The 14,368-nt window shown below is 41.9% G+C and overlaps 2 protein-coding genes across 6 annotated transcripts in view; one reads left to right on the top strand and one right to left on the bottom strand.

The window, feature by feature from the left end:
- The window catches only part of ppp6r2a (protein phosphatase 6, regulatory subunit 2a), a 21,326-nt gene extending 10,025 nt beyond the window's left edge, over nucleotides 1-11,301 (bottom strand). For 2 of the 3 annotated variants that reach the window (XM_031869790.1, XM_031869791.1), the window contains exons 1-17: nucleotides 10,870-11,301; nucleotides 7,653-7,822; nucleotides 6,824-7,078; nucleotides 6,103-6,289; nucleotides 5,741-5,878; nucleotides 5,362-5,427; nucleotides 5,118-5,230; nucleotides 4,382-4,495; nucleotides 4,168-4,294; nucleotides 3,859-4,011; nucleotides 3,140-3,364; nucleotides 2,972-3,036; nucleotides 2,403-2,518; nucleotides 2,220-2,305; nucleotides 1,555-1,635; nucleotides 1,349-1,446; nucleotides 503-560 (exon numbers count right to left, since the gene is read on the bottom strand). In XM_031869790.1, coding sequence (XP_031725650.1) covers nucleotides 503-560; nucleotides 1,349-1,446; nucleotides 1,555-1,635; nucleotides 2,220-2,305; nucleotides 2,403-2,518; nucleotides 2,972-3,036; nucleotides 3,140-3,364; nucleotides 3,859-4,011; nucleotides 4,168-4,294; nucleotides 4,382-4,495; nucleotides 5,118-5,230; nucleotides 5,362-5,427; nucleotides 5,741-5,878; nucleotides 6,103-6,289; nucleotides 6,824-7,050 — 1,854 coding nt within the window. In that variant the 5' untranslated portion in view covers nucleotides 7,051-7,078; nucleotides 7,653-7,822; nucleotides 10,870-11,301. The remainder of the gene's footprint in view (nucleotides 1-502; nucleotides 561-1,348; nucleotides 1,447-1,554; nucleotides 1,636-2,219; nucleotides 2,306-2,402; nucleotides 2,519-2,971; nucleotides 3,037-3,139; nucleotides 3,365-3,858; nucleotides 4,012-4,167; nucleotides 4,295-4,381; nucleotides 4,496-5,117; nucleotides 5,231-5,361; nucleotides 5,428-5,740; nucleotides 5,879-6,102; nucleotides 6,290-6,823; nucleotides 7,079-7,652; nucleotides 7,823-10,869) is intronic. The other variant, XM_031869792.1, reaches the window with a different exon arrangement.
- Nucleotides 11,302-12,935: 1,634 nt separating this feature from the next.
- cbll1 (Cbl proto-oncogene-like 1, E3 ubiquitin protein ligase) overlaps nucleotides 12,936-14,368 on the top strand; it is a 7,667-nt gene continuing 6,234 nt past the window's right edge. The window contains exons 1-2 of one of the 3 annotated variants that reach the window (XM_031869798.1): nucleotides 12,936-13,006; nucleotides 13,815-13,979. In XM_031869798.1, the coding sequence (XP_031725658.1) occupies nucleotides 12,994-13,006; nucleotides 13,815-13,979 (178 nt within the window). In that variant the 5' untranslated portion in view covers nucleotides 12,936-12,993. Of the gene's footprint in view, nucleotides 13,007-13,058; nucleotides 13,980-14,368 lie in introns of those variants that run through there. The other 2 variants (XM_031869797.1, XM_031869796.1) reach the window with 2 other exon arrangements.

The raw sequence follows: 14,368 nt of genomic DNA, 5'->3' as shown, positions 1-14,368 counted from the left end.
AAAGCTCTCAATTTACCACTCGGTCTACGTTCCTACCCTCACCTATGGTCACGCACTCTGGGTCGTGACCGAAAGGACAAGGTCGCGGCTACAAGCGGCCGAAATGAGTTTCCTCCGTAGGGTGGCCGGGCTCAGCCTTAGAGATAGGGTAAGGAGCTCGGTCATCAGGAGGGAGCTTGGAGTCGAGCCGCTACTCCGTGTCGAAAGGAGTCAGCTGAGGTGGTTCGGGCATCTAATTAGGATGCCTCCTGGACGCCTCCCACTGGAGGTTTTACAGGCACGTCCAACTGGGAAGAGACCCCGGGGAAGACCCAGAACACGCTGGAGGGATTACATCTCCCAGCTGGCCTGGGAACGCCTCGGGATCCCCCAGAATGAGCTGGAACATGTTGCCGGTGAGAGGGAGGTCTGGGTCGGCCTGCTTGGCCTGCTGCCACCGCGACCCGACCCCGGATAAGCGGTGGAAAATGGATGGATGGATGGACAACAACAAAACACTTACACTATTATCATCAGCGTCTAGATTGAAGTTTATTTCGGCAATCCTGTCAAATGTGGCGCTGAGGAAAGAGAAGATAATATTAGCCAACATGCTGTAGGTTAGGAGGATTGCAGTGGAACAACTGAACGGGTTAGGCAACAAAGAATAACACACCTACACAGAAGTATTAAAGCAATACAACAAACATCGCATCAAATAGTTGACCTGAGAATGAATAAGAGGTGTCTGAGCTCTGGTGCGGAGGTATTCTGTTCAGGTTGGGATGCAGAGTGATTCGATGCCCTTCAAGGGACAGTTCACCCTGAGATCTTTCCTCTTACCTGTAGTTCTATTTGGCAATCTAGATAGTTTTGGTGCGAGTTGCCACGTGTTAGATAAGTCGTAGAGTTGTACGTCTTCTCTCCGATATGATGGAACTATAGGACACTCTGCTTCCAAATGAATACATTTGAAAGACTCAACAGCCTCTTTCCATAAATCATGACCTGATTACTCAACATAATCCACAGACCTTGTTGTGAGCAGATTCATGTAGGAACTATTTTCTTTCCTCCTAACTACACCAACCAACCGCATCACCACGCAGAAGGAAGTGTAGATTTACCGATGGACGAGAGGCTCATGACAGAGCGAGATGTAGACATTAATGTCATGTTTCCCAGCTCAGCAGTGGTGCTAGGTGAGCTAGCAGTATCGGTTAGCTCCAAACTATATACACGAGCCATCTCACACCAAAACAATCAGGATTGCTAAACATCACTGCAAGTAAGAGGACCAAAGTGTATTTTTGATTTTGGGGTGAGCTTTGAGAAGGCCAACGAGCCATGTGAGACTTCTACTACTTACTTGATATTCTCATCGTGCTCGCTGAACTCCTCGTCATTGAAGCCAAACTGATCCACAAAGTTGGCCGTCATCTGTTGGATCTGATAGTCAGAGAAGGCCTGGGAACGTCAAAGGGTAACTTCTTAAGGTGACATCGTGATGTATACTTTTTTTTCATTTGAAAAGTATCACTTGTCATTTTGTCTCCACGGTGGCGTCTACCCTACCTGCTGGAGAGACAGGTCGTTGGGGAAGGGGCTCTCCATGTCGTCGTCTTCACTGGACGAGTGCATGTTGTGGGTGCTGACCTGCAGGACAGGGTTTGGTAAACTTTATACGGGACACATTTGCACATCATGCTGCCCTATTAATAACAAATGCTTTAAAAACATAGCGAAGAGAAAACAAGTGCTAGTATGTGTGCCTTGTCTTTTCAAGTTACACCAAGAGCATCATGCTACTGTCCCACTGGGACTCACACTACATAGGCTTCATCTTAAGATGCATCCTAGAGGTCTTTTTGAATGCCATGCAGCAAATACACTTTCTTGCAATGCAAATGCCCATCTGCAGTTATAAACTTGCCTAGTTCAGTTTCCTCCTGTGAAGACAGATCATTGTCTGTGACCTCACTTTAAATCTTCAAAGTGAATGTTCATCAATTAAAACAACACCTGACTTTTGTTGCTTGTATTCTTAGATTTATTAAATGACATTTGAAAAGAAGCTGTAACATCTGCTCTGACACTGTGCTGGGCTGCTCGGTCCTGTCCTGATTAACTGGCTGCTCTGAACTCAGCGGGCCAAAACTGGGAGAGAAGAGGAAACAAGAGGAAGTTAAAAGAAAGCTTTGTATGCAGAAGGACCCAAGTGCTGCTGAGTGACGTCTCACCAGCTCGACCGTGTTCCTCCTGTTCGTCTCTCTCAGCGTCTCGTCCACGAAGCTCTCCCAGCGACCTCTGCAGTCTTCTGGCAGCTCTGCAAACACGGGGATATTCATTTTCACTAACTTTTCAGTTAACTCCACTCCTGTTAACTAATGTTCAGCATCAGGCCAGCAGCAGTATCTGCTCACCTTTGATGAGGTCAGTGATCTGGGCCTGTACTGGTCCTTTCTCCAGGTTCTGGACCACCATGTTGGCAATTCTGGTCAGGTGACCCATGTTGCCTCTCCTGGTGCCGCCCTCACCCCTGAGATTCACAAATACGATTCAATTCACTGCAACACCACAACTATGCTTGTCACGACTAATCTGTAATACACTGATGTTGCAGCAAACTGCCACGGTGTTAAGGTTCAGATCAGAAACAGATTAATCACACTCATCAACTAGCATTAGCGCCTCACCACCAACTGTCAAGTTACAGTTTACATCCATGTTTGTCCCAAATGTAATCCTATGTGTGTGAAATTGTCTATCATATGAATTCGAGTTATGGCCAAAGCAATGTTGAGGTCACGGTGACCTTTGACCACCAAAATCTCATGGCTCATCGTTGAGTCCAGGTCGTCAACCGTCATTTTGAAAAACTTTCATTGAGGTTTTTGTTATTTGGGGGGGGTGTCATAAAATGTAATTTATATTCTGTTTTTAAACAAATGGGTATGTGAGCACACTGCTTTGGATGTAAAGAGATCCTCACTGTATCTTATCGTTCTCCTCCCAGGCGTCAAGGATCCTCTGTACCAGTTGACACTTCTGGAAGAGCTGAGGTTCAACAGAAACACAGAATGAAGGCAAGTGTGGGAATAATTGAGAAAGTTTTGTGTTGATGGTAAAGTCAGGAGGTCAAGCTGCTAAAGCCACCTACATGTGCTACGAGGGCGTGGTGGATGGAGGCGTGTGGGTCACTGGTCCTGCCCGTCTCCATTGCCTCCTCCTGCGCCTCAGGGCTGGATGCTGCAGGCTGACCGTCGTGGTTCTGGAGGGCTGGGCTGGGCCGCTCCTCTGAGGAAGGATGGCTCAGGATTGCCGCCACACAAAGCTCCACTTGGAAGTGCAAAAAGTTATTCCAGGAGTATTTGAAGAACAGATCCTATTCAGAGAGAGAGAGATGGAGAGCAACGTCAGTGACATGCTGTGAAAGCCTGTGAGAGACAGAACTGTTAGCGGCCCTGAATTGACTGGACACCTCCCATACAGATGTTAATATGTACTAATGTCAGTTTTTAACACCACATGGCTCTGTGCCCTTCTAACATGGTTATTTAAAAAGGTCGTGGTAATATCTGGACCAGAGATGACTTCATCCTGGTTAACAGAGGAGGGTTTGAATCCCCCATCTGCTGCAATACAAACGAAGCTCGATGGTCTTATATGAGCCTGCTCCAAATAAGCCCCACCCACTGCCCTTTGGTCAGGTGGTGTGATTAGGTAATCAGTGCTCCCCTGCCTCACGACTAACCTTGTGCAAATGTGACGCAACTTTTTCCAGATATAAACACACAAAAAAAAAAAAATGTAGGAGGGCTCAGACAAAGAGGAGCTACAGAGTTTCAATGTGCAGAGTCCAGCCAGGCTTTAGCCTACCAGAAGTAGGTCCATGGTGGCAAGATTGCAGAGCTCCAGGCAGATACTGGGGGCACTGGTCTGCAGCAGGGCAGCCACCAGCCGGGCCACGTGAAGGCGGGCGTTCCCCAGTGGCTGCTCGAGAAGGCCAACGGTCGTCAATATTGCACTTTTCTGCAGAGGGAATGTGAAAAGCAAAATGTTGTTTTTGATGCACAAGAACCCAGAGTGTCAATGCTATAACTGTACCAAATCAATCAAATACCAATAACAGTGCCTATGTTTAGAATGTATTTTGCTTCATGACTCGTCACTGCTCTGTGGCTTTACCTTGGGGGGATCCAGAAGAAGCTGCTGGAAGTCCTTTAAATGGGGCTCAATGGCATTTAAAATACTGCTGCTGACAGTGTAAGACCTTTCATAACCCTGAGAATATAGATCCATCAGCCCTTCCAACCTGGGACACGCAAGGAGACAAACACATTAGACATGAAAGATCCCAAAGCTGACAGTGAAAAACCGGCCAGGAAACACTTTGACTCACCCAGTCCTCCTGGTCTCCAGTAAGGTAAGTAGCACTTGAGTTCCGTTAACAATGGAGGCCTCACTCCTCTCCCCCTCAAACATGTTCTTGAGGAGCCCCGCTACACTCTCCTGCCTGAAAGACAAAGGGTTTATCTCAGTAGCAAGAAGACCCAAACTAGACCACGTTGACACACTGATGAGGTGTTCTCCTCTTAGACCGGAAATTATATAGCATTCCTTTGCTATTGTTGATAATAATGTGTGGAAACTCATGGGTGATGTGTTGTACACCGAGGACGCATTACAAAGGACACAAACTTTCTCAAGACTCTAAACTGTTGTCAAACAGGCTGTGCCAGCAAAGCCTTGTACACAGAGCAATCATTTAAAGAACACCGTGCTGCACATTGGGAGTCAAGGACGACATCGGAGTGTTTCCGTATGTTTACAATCCTGGCTTGTGTCGACATGTAAGAGCTCACTTCTTTCCATATCTACCATCAAACTTAGTCAAAGACAAAAAACACATGAAAAGAACCTGCCAATTATGTGACACCATTAACCAACAGCAGATGGGAAGCAGAGGGTTTGACTAGCTTAGTCATCAAAGCCAATCCGGTGCCATGTTTTTATTCAGTTTCTAGTGTACTGCAGCCAGATAAATGCCAAGTGTTTCAATACACTCACTCTAAACACCACAAGCCACTGGACACTTTTCCTCCTCGCACTCTAACCAAAAGGCATTGTCAACTTACGACTCTAGTACAGCCAATAGTGGGTCGGCCTCCATATTCTCCTGCATCTGATTGGCCTGGTCTCGACTAAGGCGGATGATGTCACAAAGTGTTTGGGATGCATTTGATTGTCTCTGAAACGTAAATCAATGAATTAGAAAATCCTCATTAACTCCTTTAAATAATGTTAATGCATGTGTACAGAGTTATAGCGTTTCAATCTGACAAAGAGAGCATCACGACAACATGGTGACGGGACACTCACCTCCTCATCTTTGCCAGTATGGATGAGCTCTGTGAGTCTTTGTACCAATTTCTCCTCGTTCAGCCACTTGGGGGGGAAAAACAAACGGTGTTAGATACATTAAAATGTGCTCAATACGAAACTCAGTGCATATCTATTGCCTCTCGACATGGTGACAGACTCACATGCACTAAAATGCACGTGCGGCCGTCCCGGCTATGTAAACAGGGCACAGAGAAGCTCTGATTACAACACACAGAGGGAGGGAGAGTGACTATACATTACTCCACTATATCTTTTATAGACAATAGTTGTTCGCTGCTGTATTGATGCTCTGAAATATCCTATGGAGAACCTTTAACGGCTGGTGTTTACTTATGGGAAGTACAGTAGCACTTACATGGAGGACTTCCTGCCTTAAGGGGGCGGGCTCCACACAACTGATGAGGCGAAGCAGCAGGTCCATCATGGCAGAGGCGTCAATATGTTTCAGCACCAGACCAATGAAGCCTTCCTTTTTCTTTAGAAAGGTAATCACCTGGAAAACAAAACAAAGCGCTCAATACTTTTGGTTCCACGTAAAAGCACCAAGCTGGTTGAATCTGAACGTGGGATTTTTAACATCTTTTCCAAAACACCACACTTCTGTTTCCTACTGTACGTCAGTATTTTACTACCCAGTACAATGGATTAACGGTACTTTTGATTGCTTGATTACAAATTAAGACACCGTTGCTCAAGCTACGACCATTTCCAATATACCTGTTCGGTTTTCCTGGCAATGAGATTGCCGATGGTTTTGCTGAAGAAGCTGGCCAGTAGCGGGTTGAGGGGTGGGTCCTGCTCCAGGAAGTGATAGAGCACCTCAAGGAGAGACTCGTCAGCGCCCAGCTTATCGTTTATGATGGACACATCTGATGTCAGGAGCTCACAAGCCACGTTGGGAAACCTTACAAAAAAATGTAATACAGAATGACAATGAGGAGAAGTCGTCAGTGCAATTATTCATTTTAAAGTGGAATTTCAAAAGAATTGATTATATTAAACCTAATCTTAATGGTTCCCGTGGAGCAGTTCACTGACCGGAGCAGTGAACTTTGTAACAAAGTAAAATAAATCAAAATCCGAGTAGAAAGGGGTACTGAACACATCAAGTAGCTACAACTCAAAAACAAATATTTTATTTTTAAGTCTAATGAAACTTCTGGACTAAAAGAAGGCTGATAGAGATGAAACATTGTGTCAAGATGTCAGAGGCTTTCATAGTTTTCTATTAATTTGATTAAATCTAGTGTATTCTTTGCATGAGAACTATTTCAAGTTATCTGATAAAAATAAAAACTTAAATTCTGCCTTGTAATTATAATAGTTTATAATGATGGCACTGACTATAACCACACGCTGTCTATTTCACCATTCACATGGTTATCCTGGAACCCCTCACTAGTCCCCGGCATCATCTTTTGTGGCCTTGAGGACTCACTTGAAACGGCTCCGCTCCTCCAGGTCGGCAGGCGGCTCGGTGGTGATGAGACTGACCAGCTCCTGCATGCAGTGGTCCTGGGAGAGGAAGAGGAGCAGCCGGCGGTTTTGGGCCTTGCACTCCTGCAGGACGTCGTCCTCCTCCATCAGCTCTCTCAGCGTCACGTCCTCCCTGTCCAGCAGCTGGTCGATGTGGGAGGTGGTGTGCAGGTCGAACTTCCAAAACATGGTGGCCGCTGGGATGGGGGACACAGCCCTGAGGGAAGGTAAAGGCAAAAAAACAACACAGAGGTGAGGAGGGTGGGGGAAACCAGAGGGCCCAGGAGTAGCCAGAACAACAAAAGAAAGGGGTAGGAAAGGGAAGAGTGGAGGCGTAGGTGGGGAAGGAAGCAGATAAACTTGTAAACAAAGATATACGGTAAAGGATTAAACCAATAATAGCTAGAACAACAAGACAGCACTATCGCTTGCTGTAAGTCCTTTTATATCACAGAATATGTTTGCATTCATTAAATAAAAATAATTGTAAAAAGCAATTATGATCAAATTAAGATGGATTATTCCCATTTATGCTATTATTAAATACAGGAGGGTAACTGATGCTGTGATGTAATGTGGAGGTGACATCTTCAGTCACTAATCTAGCTGTGCTCTATAGAATTTAAACGTAAAGCAGGAATTGAATACATCTATTGGCAACTCGTGTAGCCAGTTCACTCAAAATACTATGTTTACAATAAGGACAACAGTTGCATTATTGTGGTCACGGTAAATGTAGTCATGGACTGTGCACTTACAAAAATGCCATATAGTAAAATGCTCACACGTACCAGTGGATGAAATGTGGATATCTTTAATCAGACCTCCCCCACGGGCAGGCAGGCATTTGTGTTTGTGCAGACGACAGAGAGTGTGGCGAGGCCTGGCATTTATCAGCATGGGTCTCCTCTTAAAACGCAGGCCTCTTTAGGAGATGAGACGCTGAGAGGCTCACCATAACCTGCACCACACCCAGCAGACATTACATCAACTGACTTTAGAAGAAATTACACTGTGTTAATAATACCATTCAGACATCATTTTAGATCTGCATAAGTGCTGTATGTGAGCGTAAACATGAGGAAGAGTTTGTTCCATTAAACAAAGTCACATCAAAAAGATATACAAATTAACTTATTTACTTTATATCTACTCTTTGCAACAATATCATTTAAGAAATATTTACAAAACAAATATTTTAAATGTTATCTGCATGGGTCAGGGGCTACATTTATTTTGCACACATCCCCAATATGAACCTGTACAATAACTTCACATATGTTTTAGTGGGTCTATCATTATACTATTATGTTGTGAATGTGCAAAAAAGTTTTCCTCAAAATGTAGTCAAAAGAGATAGCAGATATACCGGGATAGAGTACAGAACAATATGCACACACAGAATTCTTCATATCATAATAAGTAATGGTGAAATATAGAAATGCATGGATTTATATATTTCCTTCATTTCAATCAGTGTGGTATCAGTTTCAATAAAAGGAAGAAAAAAGAAAAGTATTAAACTTTAAAATAATTTAACATTTGGGAACATCAAAGTTCTACAAACTGTATTCTAGCAAAGCATAACATTAAAGACCCATGCATTTTCAAATGAGGTGTCTTTTAGTTTCTAATAACCACCCAAATAGCTCAAAGCTTCACATGGAATTATGCCTGAATCAATTAAGTATTAACTCAACACGACGGGAATATTCACTAGCAAGTAAGAAGGCTGGAATAGTGAAGCTTCCCTACAAGACAAAAGGAAAGGTTTCACGCTGCTTATTTTGTGAACTTCTTCTATTATAGGAAAATGAATTAAGCTACAGCCTATAGGCCCGTATCACATATCACTGCCAGGAGTACACAGATGTTATCATAAAGTTGAATTACAGTACATATTGGGCTATGTTACATTATTGTTAACTAAAGATGATGGCCAGTTACCATGCTGCTGTTTAGAACTACACTAGTATACAACACACAGCTGTTGTGTGCATGCTCATCCTTCTGTACTCAGACAACTGCTCGACAAGATTTGGTCAACATCTACTACGCATCCCATCAGCAGAGGCTTTTAGATGCCGACTATCACATAAACGTAAATGGAGAATTTATCTTAAATGATGGAGAATAGCTAGTTGATGCTTTTGTGACAACGCAAGCATGTTTAGTTTGTTTTTCCTTGTGTGGTTACCGTGGCAGTTAATCTAGACAACCCAACACACCAGCAGCGAAAAACTAAAATGTACATCTGCTGGCTTTGTCGAAGCCAGCAGATGTACATTCTCTCAGAGCAACATGCGATCAACTGTTGATCATGGAAGTAAAACTGAAGGGGGAAATCAAAGCGCTTCCTCCTTTGTCGTTTCCCTTTTTTTTCTTGAGGAGGACCCTTTCATGCACATGCAGCAGCGTCCATCTGGCATACATTTACAGAGTACACAAGTGCAATAATAACCCGCCGAACGCTCCCTGTGGACACTGAGCAGGAAAGCAAATGCTTGACTTTACATCCAAAATAGAACCCACCAGAGGCAACCTCAACAAAAACAGTCTACTGGCACAGTTACAGATGTTGAAAAGAGGAACAATGGCACACACTGAGGGCATACATGTGGATGTCGTGAGCCAACAATACTCTGTAATTAGGCAAGTTAAAAAGTAGTGAAATCTAACAAAAAGAAATTCCCCCTACACTTTTACATGAACTCTCCTTTACTTGCTAAATGTAAATTTAAAAGATGCAACTGGTGGCAACTCAATGTCTATCATGTTGTACTAGATACTTATTGACACACACTACCAAACGATCAAACAATCAAACAATCTGCAGTGGTGCACTTTTGAGAATAGTTTGACCCTGTTGCTGCACTGAAGTTGTAAAATGATGTGGACAGACCTGTATCTCATCCCAACATACTGACAGTTCTTGATGAGTATAAAAAGCCAGTGACTTTACTTGTAGTTTTAATAATGCTTCACAAATGTAAAGAGATCCCGGGGTTCTTCCATTCACGTTATTGATTACCTTTGGGTTTGTTGGCTGTCAAACTACTTAAGCCATTGCTTTGATAACTTGACTCTATTGTCTAACATGTGATAGCTAATGATAAATGATGTATCTGCATCACTATTTTATAATATGTTGGTAGGTAAGGAAGGGGTCCCCCTTTTATTAAGAGTCAAACAATGAGAGAAACACTGGTGTGTTGTTAACGCTTAACTGAGCCACTGTAGTTTTGGCATGAAGTGCACATCAACTGACTCGCGGTAGGAGCTCAGATTTCTGTTTACTTCAACTCCAGTGGAGACATCACTACCAAATAATACAAGATTAAAAAAACACACACAAGGTAGATTTACTTTACGGTTAATTACAGACGTCACCGCTGTCGTTTAAGCAGTGGTCCCTTTCTTCTTTATCCACCCGTAAGTAACTTACACATGAACCTAGAAACCAGCAGATCGTCGCTGTTGGCCTGAGCTAGCTACCAATGGCTGCACTGAAGAACAACTTAAACAACTTCTAGCTCGGTAGTTACCAAACAGCAACGACATTTAAAGATCAGCAGTATTATAAAGAACATATCGATGAGAAAATTAGTTACGTTAATGTCGATGTCGCTCAGCTACAACTGTTACACATTACTTATCGACTATGTTACGTTAACTAGCGTTAAGTAATCGGACAGCGAAACCGATTCCTACGGCGACGTTAGCCGATTAGCCAACATTAGTTTTTAAACCATGCTTACTCTTAACTGGCGAGTTTAAGACATAACGTTAAGCAAGCAACCAATTTAGCTAATTTTACGTTAGTTCCTCCTTCCCCATGATTAGCACGTAAGCTAATGTTAATGAGCTACTTGCAGTTACCGTGTAACGTTACTGAGCTCAGTTAGCCAACTTAAATAGCTCTTCAACTTAGGCTCAACTTTGTCGATGCAGTAGCAGAGTTCACGTTAGCTCGTTGCTCAAACTCATGCCGATCTGTCCAAAACTTACCTTTGATTTAATTGCTATTCCTTCCGTTTGAATGAGATTGTTACTGGATTTGTTCGTCCAGCAGCCAGCTTCTAAGTCACTAGCTATCCAGCTAACTATGAGCTAGCTGTGTTAGCTTACATATATTAGCCTGTGAATAGTGATTTGTTTTGAAGAAGGGGTCAGTCTGCGACAGGCTACTGTTAGCTAGCTCAACTTAGCTAACGTTAGTCTAATGTGGCTTTGAAGTCTATCAAATAAACAGTTCCCAAACATGAATGGCTACTTGACGTTAATAACAATAGCAGTTATTTCAGATAGTGTATGATCCGTACTCACGCACAAAGTAATTCAAACGCGGGGCTAAGTTTAGCATGCAAAGCAGGAAAAACTCAGTCATATTTTTCGAATCAAAATGGCGACATGGTTACGAGAACGCGCAGTAGAGCTCCACGGTGCACGAGCATTGACTTCAGACACTGAATACAGCAAGGCATGTTGGAGTACTGAGTGATGCGACAGTGCGACACTGTTGTTTTACATGTCGGATTCAGCTAAAACAGTGTTTCCTTAGGGACCTATCTATGTGCCATACCAAGACTAAGTGACCTCACATGTTATGGTATTCTTACTATACAATGTTATATAGTTTTAACACAATTCTAAGATGTGTTATGTAGGTTCCAATGTACAGAAATTTGGGTCACAATTATTGAAATAATGAAAATACTGTATGAAATGAATTGCACAGTGGGTTGCATTGTATCATAGCCAATACATTTATGCGTTTGTTTTATGTAAATGTGTGAAGTTTAAGTTCCACTCTAGCTTTTTTCTTTGTTGAGTGCCATTAAGTTAGATATAATAAATGTAGTGCTCATTATGAGGAGGTACTTTGACAAGAGTGTTTTGTTGCTTAGTCTGACCTCTAAACGTACCTCTAAAGTATTAAGATATACTTTATATATTACACATTGTGGACTACATTTGGGAGAGTAAGATAATCAGGGCAGGCATATTTGCAAAGTAAAATATATACTTTTTAAGTTAGGTGAAGTGGATTGAAAGGCAAGGTGTTTTGGCAGCAGTCACCAATCATGTCGTCACTGATTAAATAAATAAATACATATTTCTTTAATCTATAAATTATAAATAATGACAAATTTCTACAAGTTATTAGTATGGGGTCTGTAATTATTAGTGTATAAGTAACTGAATACCCAATTGTGAAATTCAACCCCAATGATTAAATTTAAATAGCACTAAATGAATAGCATTGAAATATTTTACCTTGAAAACCCATCTGAATATATGATGTCCTCCTCGAAATTGTCAGCTGAAGATTTCCAAGTAGTGCCATTTAAAAAAACAAACAGAAACAAGTTCAGGTGCTTTTCCAGTCACAAGGTCTGATCAATTCCATTCAGGCTTGATTGTTTATCCAGTAGCCTGGATTTTATAGTTTGACATTTTAATATTAGTTTTTTATGTCTGTATGACATTATGAGGGTCACCAATACAATTAGATATTTTTTGAGCAACCTGCATATTTGAATTTGTGTACTCTAAACAAATAATACTTGATATGAACTTTTTGAAAATGCATAACTTGAAATTACCTTTTGGAAATTTGAAAGAGGGAAATTCAAACCACCTAAATTCAGATACATGGTTTCCAAAATGAATAGTGATTCAATTTCACAATTAAGTGTTCAGTTCCAAATATGATTTAAATCCATATTGCCTTGCTTTGCTTCCATATGACATGAAAGCGAGAACTCCTCTCATTTATAAGATTGTTTGAAATGTTAAATCTACGTGATATAGCCTTATTCTTTAAAAAAAACATTCATCCCCAGCAGAATGTATTAATAACTGATTAAGCCCTAATATTATATCAGCAATGAATGATAAACAATATCCTTGAGTTTGTGGTTTCAGAGGTTACCTCCTACTCCTGATAGGAAATGTTTACTTTCTATTGCTTTTTCTCTTTAATGACATTGTCTTCATCTCTCACCTTCTTATTTTCCTTCTCTCACCTTCTTCACCTCCCTTCTTATTTTCCTTCTCTCCTCTCCCTTCACCTCAACAATTCTCCTCGCTTTCTCTATCCCACAATGCATTGTGTTCACTCGTTGGATCATGGACCAAAGCGGTAAGCCAAATACCGAGCAGGATGGACATTAGCAAACTTCTTTAATGTGATATACTTTTACTTCGCAGTTATATTTGTTGTTGTATCATCTCTTCAAATAACGACACATCATCCTCTCCCTACACTGTTATGCTACGACGTAACATGTTGTTCCAGAGTAGCGTTAAAGCTAGCGTGGTTCAGGCTAACGTTAGCTAGAAGCTAGCTAGCGATGGAGTAACGCTAGAACACTTGTGCTCACAATAAGTTAACGTTAAATTATAAATGAACCTGTAAGGTCACATGCACTTTTCACAACACGTTTAGACAGTTACTACCGTATAATAAATGGCAAACGTTTCATTTCTACATGTTAGTAGGCGTAACCGCTAGCTTCGATTGACTTGCTCAACGTTAGCATAATGCTAACTAATCTAACGTTAGCTAAGAGATGACACAACTAATTACATGTCTTAAGAACGTTTGCTGATATTTAGTGAAAGTACTTAGCATTCACCGGTGAAAGTACTTCGCGTTAATGCTACCCAAAGTTACTAGACATCAGATGTTTCTAACTTTGAGAGTGTCATTGTTGCTATATCCCAATCACGGTGATGATTCTTCTCCAGCAAAATAAGAACTTGTCATTTTGTAAATTAAGTTTGAGCTTTGTAATGTGCCTCTGCCACACGCCGGGTCTCGGTGCTTGTTGTACATCCTAACTGACTAATTGTTGTCATTTCCTTTGAGTACATGTTGTATAGTTTTGTAATAATTACACTACAAGACTCTAAAGCAGTGTTTTGTGTACTACCTTTTTCCCCAGCAGACAATGATCTTCAAGGAAGTGATGGATCTGGGAGTTTGGGTGGCCCAGATGTCCGCAGACGAATCCCCATCAAACTCATATCCAAGCAGCCCCTAAGGAGCAAACCTCCGCCCCGCACCCAGAGACCCAGCAGCCGGCCATCTAAAAGTGAGGGTGGAGAAACCGGTAGGCACATTCTGCAGTAGCGAAGGGTGCTTTCACACCTAAACCATTTGGTTCGGTTTAAACAAACACAGGCCTGTTTTCCCCGTAAGTACGATTCATTTGGGCTGATATGAAAGCTGTCAATCGAGCCCTGGTGCGAACCAAACAATTGACCCTAGACAGCCTGAAATGTTGAGTCTCAGGACGCTTCCAAGCGGACTCTGGTGCGTTTTGTTTGTGGTGTGAAAGCAAACGAACCAACCACAGGATTTTATGATAGCAGACGTGATTTTAGCATGATTTCAAAAGTTAAATTGCTAATAAATACATCTACTGATCGTGAAGTCTGTTCAGGAAGGTATCTACTAATCTGTAAAATGCCATATATATATATATATATATATATATAT

Source organism: Anarrhichthys ocellatus, unplaced genomic scaffold (assembly GCF_004355925.1).
Source record: "Anarrhichthys ocellatus isolate YVR2014 unplaced genomic scaffold, GSC_Weel_1.0 scaffold49, whole genome shotgun sequence".
Classification (NCBI taxonomy): Eukaryota; Metazoa; Chordata; class Actinopteri; order Perciformes; family Anarhichadidae; genus Anarrhichthys; species Anarrhichthys ocellatus.
This window is presented reverse-complemented; position numbering and strand designations above follow the sequence as displayed.